This window comes from Schistocerca americana, chromosome 5 (assembly GCF_021461395.2).
Source record: "Schistocerca americana isolate TAMUIC-IGC-003095 chromosome 5, iqSchAmer2.1, whole genome shotgun sequence".
Taxonomy (NCBI): domain Eukaryota; kingdom Metazoa; phylum Arthropoda; class Insecta; order Orthoptera; family Acrididae; genus Schistocerca; species Schistocerca americana.
In genome coordinates this window covers 38,038,686-38,044,685 of record NC_060123.1, presented here as the reverse complement: position 1 = coordinate 38,044,685, position 6,000 = coordinate 38,038,686, and the positions used below count along the sequence as shown (strand labels likewise).

At 37.5% G+C, this 6,000-nt stretch overlaps 1 protein-coding gene across 2 annotated transcripts in view; it reads left to right on the top strand.

Annotated features, from left to right (window-relative positions):
- The first annotated feature begins 345 nt into the window (after positions 1–345).
- The window catches only part of LOC124615847 (PX domain-containing protein kinase-like protein), a 128,442-nt gene continuing 122,787 nt past the window's right edge, over positions 346–6,000 (top strand). The window contains exon 1 of one of the 2 annotated variants that reach the window (XM_047144000.1): positions 346–628. In XM_047144000.1, the coding sequence (XP_046999956.1) occupies positions 527–628 (102 nt within the window). In that variant the 5' untranslated portion in view covers positions 346–526. The remainder of the gene's footprint in view (positions 629–6,000) is intronic. The other variant, XM_047143999.1, reaches the window with a different exon arrangement.

Below are 6,000 nucleotides of genomic sequence, written 5' to 3'. Positions count from 1 at the left end.
TTGCTTCTCTGTTTTATTTCATTTCAACATTAATAACTGGCTGTATTGGTACGTAGAGGACTCATCGGAAAAAATATCAAATCTTTCCGGTGCATCGTTCTGATTGTCATTAAGTTAATATACTGCCAGTCGCTCCTTTTTTTCCATCGAACATTCTCGAGCCCATTTCCTCGCTTTCTTTTGGGTGTTCGGCATCTTAGCCTTGTGTAGCCAAAAGACGATTTTTGTCAATATTATTGATAGTGTGAGGCTGCTTCATTATACTGAAGGATTGACAATCTAGTCAATCAACAAACCACAGCCAGTCTCTAGCGAGACGCTTTTATCCCGTGTAATCCGACTGTTCAAAGATGTTAGTCCATTGCCTAATCGCAGTTGTCAGTGGTTAATAACAACTTAAAACATTCTTGATGTGTAGCAGTGGTTGTTTGTTGCTATTAGGGGTGATGGCGTGAAAAATTTGTGTTGGGAGTTTTGGAAAGCCGCAGATTGTACAGATGTGGCGGCTAATGTTTTGTAGCGACAAATGGCGATGTTCGAGAAGAAGAGCCAAAGGAAAATTTGTCTAGACGATACGGAAACGTTGACATGCGCAATTGAAAATTATCAAAACATACAAGGGCACACGGTAGGTAACTGTCAGAGTGAACTGAAATGACAGTTCCTAGCACTGAGCCAGCCATGTATTCGTAAGTTATTTTACGACTTTTCGGTTAATGCCAACAAAATTGGGATAATGATTTATTTGCATGTTCCGAATCCCTTGCTGTGATGCGAAAAACGTAAGTTCTACGATCACAGAAGTCTTCATCGGTGAAAAATATGAGCTACATGTTGACCATGTATATGGTTTCTTAAGTTTTTCTGCATAGGTGCAGTAATTTGTTATTTACAGTGTTCAGACTCTACCCTCCTTAATCGCAGAACACTAGAGGAGCAAACATTATATTGTTACTAAACCATCGTAAATTTTACTACTACGTATTTTATTCATAGTCAGTTACAATTAGGAGATTTCCCATGGCATCCCACATACAAAATATGCGCAAGATATCCTGTTTTACGCCCTGTACTGACAATCCCAGATTGGCAGGGACTGTGAGTTGGTACCAACTGCAATCGTAAATTTTACGAGGGTTTAGTAATCAAGAGTTAATCACACACACACACACACCACATACACGAGTTGTACTATGGAGTAGTTGTTAAGCAGATATAAGTTCAATTTTTATTTGAAGTTAATTGTATTACCTATTAAATTCTTTACATCACTGGGTAGGTGGTCAAATATTTGTGTGGCTGAATGCATTCGTTGTTTTTGTGTCACTCTACAGCTGAGTGATGGATAATGTCAAACATTTCCTCTTTTCTACTATTTCGTTTATGAATGAATGTTGTTTTCAAACTGTAATTGATTGTTCACAATGAACTTAATAAGGGAGTAAACATGCCGTGAGGCTGTTTTTAGTATGCCCAATGTTTTAAAGAAATAACTCCCATGAAACATTAGTGGTTGAAAGTAGGACAAACAAGTCAACATTTTATATTATCCAAATACTAAAAATTGATGTGTAAGGTCTGAAATCATGAAATACAGTTCAGGTTCTTTTCACTATGAGGAGTTCCCTTGTACTGATATATTAAAAAAGTTACATCTAATGTAACTTGTACTATAATCAGCACACAATGAAAAAGACGTACATGGAGGATTCACTGCAAGAGTAGTATCGTCGCACAGTGATAAGATGGTGTGATATTACGTAATTTTATTGGTAGACTTACAGAAATTTGATCGGGGAAAACACATTGACAAAATTGTTGATTTTGCACATGTATATTTTTGATTAAAGCACAATTAAAGATCTTGAATATTTCTTGCATCTGTGATTGTCTATACATGGAATGATTGCAAGACAACTTTTATGGAAGTATATTTTAAAGTAATTTAGTAGGACTACTTTGAAAATGGAAGTAGCTGGTTAAAACGAAAACTTGTTGATAGTCCTTGTACTGACAAAACTTACATCAACAGCTGGACTGAAATATTGCTGATTGCAACTGGAGTTAAAATTTAATAGTGCCTCTCCCGTACAGGCTCTGAGTACTTTACCAAAGTATTTTAGAACACTTTACCAAAGTATTTTATTGAGTTATGTTTTTGTATTTTATTTTTAAGTACTTGTGTTTATGTGAATAGTAGCTATCTTGTTACGGGATTGCAGAACTAAGGAAAAATAATCATTCAGATTTTAAATTTCTTTTGGCCATCTTAATTATGATAGTGTTTGACTCCAGTGAAGAATACAAATGTGCTAGTTGTATTGAATTGCCAGGAATTTAAAAACTTTTGATTGAAATAAGATAATACATATAACAACTTAAAAGGCATCACACCAATAGTGTATCAATATTTAAGATCTGAGCTTGCAGTGTTGCTGACAAGATGCTACTTTTTATTTGATACAGTTCTCCTAGACTATATGAAAATTGAAATAAGCAGATTAAACAAGTTTCCATGTAATGGCCCATAGAAGATTAACTGAAGCGCTTGATACCACTTTGCCAGTTCCCAATCAAAGAGCTAAGTTGACCTCACCTAGATGTTGAGTTATGCTACCAATCAGTGTGTAATCGTTTCCAAGATTTCATATTCTTATTTTTTTGCTTTGTCAACTTGTAGAACTGTCACCAACCATACTAATCAAAATTTTGTGATACTCTACGGATCAGTCTTTCACAATTTCCTGCATTTCAAAAACTAACATAAATGCAAAAGATATGTTGTGCCGTATTCTCTTTCTGTTTGTATACACATATCACGTGCTACATCGCTGTCATATTAATTGGTGAACAGACACAGTATGTATTGAAAGGTTCAGTTTACTCGATTCTAGATAATTATGCAGATATGTCAGTGAAGTTAGGATCTTAGGTGCTGTCATCATTATTTTTTAAAAAAAAAAAAAAAGTGGTTTCATTACAGGGCTCCCTGGTTGTCACAGTAGTGTCGTAATATTTTTTCAGTGTAGTTAAATACTGAGTGCAATGGTGCTTTCCTTTATTTCTAAGGGAGTAAAATTTGGATTTGTTAATCACCTTGTCGGGTTATAAATGACATTACATAAGTAGAGAGTCAATCATACAGAAAAACTGACAGTTTTGTTTATTACAATTAAATATAATCTGCCACAAGTTACATAAAGACTGGAAGGACCAATTTTAATTGTGAATAGGAAAACTACACTCAGCTGAAGATGAGTGCTTTAATATCTTAAGTCAGCAGGAGCATTAATGAGAGAGAGAGGAGAGGAGACCCTGAGCAATGCCAATCAAGCCAGATGGACTTTGCTGTGCATGGGTAGAACCCTCAACCAGAGTAGCTGGCTTCGTAAGGGACATCCCACAAATGAAAGGAATAAAACTTACACCAGATCTTGGCCATACTGTATCAGTTGCATCAGTGAGTGAATGAAGAAAATTTAATGTGGAAACATAACCCCTCGACCGTACCCTCCATAGCCACACCTTTGGACAGTGGTCAGGCTAGGGAAAAGGGCATCAAACAATTTATCCATTGTTGGATTTGCATTAAATGGTGATTTCTTCACAACAACAAAACATATATTTTTACATTTTTTGTGGAGAGAATCAACAAGAATGTTTGGGAAAGTAGCCACACTGGAAAACATGCAGAATGGATCCGTGTTAATTTAAGCATTGACTGAATCACAATCTCACGTAGCCTCAGCCTGTACCAAGCTGAGAGATATCCCTGTCACTGTTACCCAACACAAAAGCCTTAATGTGACTCAGGGCATTATATTTCACAACAGATTTAATCCTCCAGTCTTACAAAGAATTCAGGCAAAATCTGAAATGTCATGGTATTGTTCATTCTGTACAGTGCACACATAGGGCTAACAGAAAACAAGAGTTGACCCAGGTGCCTTCATATTGGCACCCTGTTGGAAAAAGAAGTTTTGGGATGTAGATATAGTGTTGAGCCTTACTTCTGAACACCTGTAGGGTGCATTCAATGTTCCCATTTTGGTCAGCTATCATTCCACTGTTCTTCATATCCTGCCTGTAGCAGAACTCTTCACAGATATTGCCCTTGTGGACAACTTTAATTTTACACAAACTTCTTGGACCATGGCATTCCCTGCTTGCAAGTCTAGCCTAATTTTAAAAAAAAAAAAGAAGAAGAACATTCAGGAGTATAAGGCAATAAGGCAATCACTTGCCATACTTTGACGTCTGAAAAAAAATTAGTAACTTCATCCTATGGATATGATAATAAATTTTTCAAAAATTGCACCCAGCACTTTCTCTGTTCAAAGACATGAACAATTGTCTAAATAATTAAAACTTCCCTTGTACATATCCATATTGTACCAGTGGTGATGCACCTGGAGGTCTTACAGAAGCGTCAGATTACACCCTTCTGTTTTGACCCATGGTGTCACCAATTTGGCGGAAACGACCATTCTCAACGTCTCCAATATGGTGCCTAGAATGTCATTACATAAACACGACAATACGTATAAAACCAACAAACACATCTCTCTCCAAAAATATAATCCAACTGACGGGACCAGCGCGTAAAATTGGGGATTTTTGGGTGGGGACAAACTAAATATAAACACATACAGACACACACCCCGATCTCAGACCACACAAAACGATGACATAAAAACACCACAAAATTCCGCTACACTTACAATATCGACAGGAATCGGTCACTTCCCTTCATTACGTAGCTCAACCACAATTGTCTATACCACAAAATAAAAACCAACTAGGCCTACTTCAAAAATTATAATCACATCGCAACAATCGATACCACAAAACCAACACCTAAAACAACAAAAATTGTAATCGGACACTTCCCTTGACCTGTATAGGTCAACAGCAGCTCACGGTACCAAAACACATAGCTACGACGACACATTGGAATCGAGCAGTTCCCTTGACTTATATAGGTCACCAACAGCTCATGATACCAAAACACACATAGCTGCAATGACAAATTGGAATTGGTCACTTCCCATAACCTATACAGCTCAAATACAACTGACTGTAACAAAAAAAAAAATTTGAAATGGAGTACTCCCCCTAAGATACATAAATAAACCACAAGTGCCGATACCAAACCGTCAACCACCAACACATGCAGTAAATAACACCGATCAAACAACACACAAAAACCCCACCAAACATCATAACAGGCGAACAGTAGACCAAAAAAAAAAAAAAAAGACTACTTACCATCAAAAAAGTTCCGAAACTACACACTAACCCCGAACTCGCATATTCTGCTTGCGTATGTCATATTTCACTATCTCTGTCACAAGCCCAAAAAGTTGCAGAAACTTAATGATGGTCAACATGTCATCCCCCATTTCAGTCCGCAGTTGTGCACTATTAAACTAAGAAGTCATATCCGTACCTAACAAAAGAAGCCACAAATTGAATTAAGCGACTCACCGCATGACAAACAGCAAACCAATAACATCAGAGGACCCTGCAATAACATAAACACAATGGAAACTTTATTTTCAATTCACTGAAACTAATTTCAGTTCTTCTACAACAGTCACGACCAACAAATGCACACTCAAGCACCGACACCCAAATGAACCCAATACACCACATAACACGTGGACCATATACACACCACCAGAGGACATCACCAAGTGCAACTAGACGACATCTACAAACACAATACACTCACAAACTAAACTCCATGACGTCACACAACGTCACGGGTCAAAGCTGACAGGTGGGATCAGATGCCTCCGTTGACCCCATCTGGAGACCATCCCTTGTTCTCCAGCATGTAGGAGAGGTGGTGACCCTCGCCTAGGATGCTACTGTCCTGTATTTTAACTGGACCACACGCAAAGAATAGGCTGTGGAAGAAAGGCGTAAAAGTATCTGACCATAGAATGGTCTGATCGTCGTCTTACTTGGGTAAGCCCTTCAAGATTTAAAATCCTG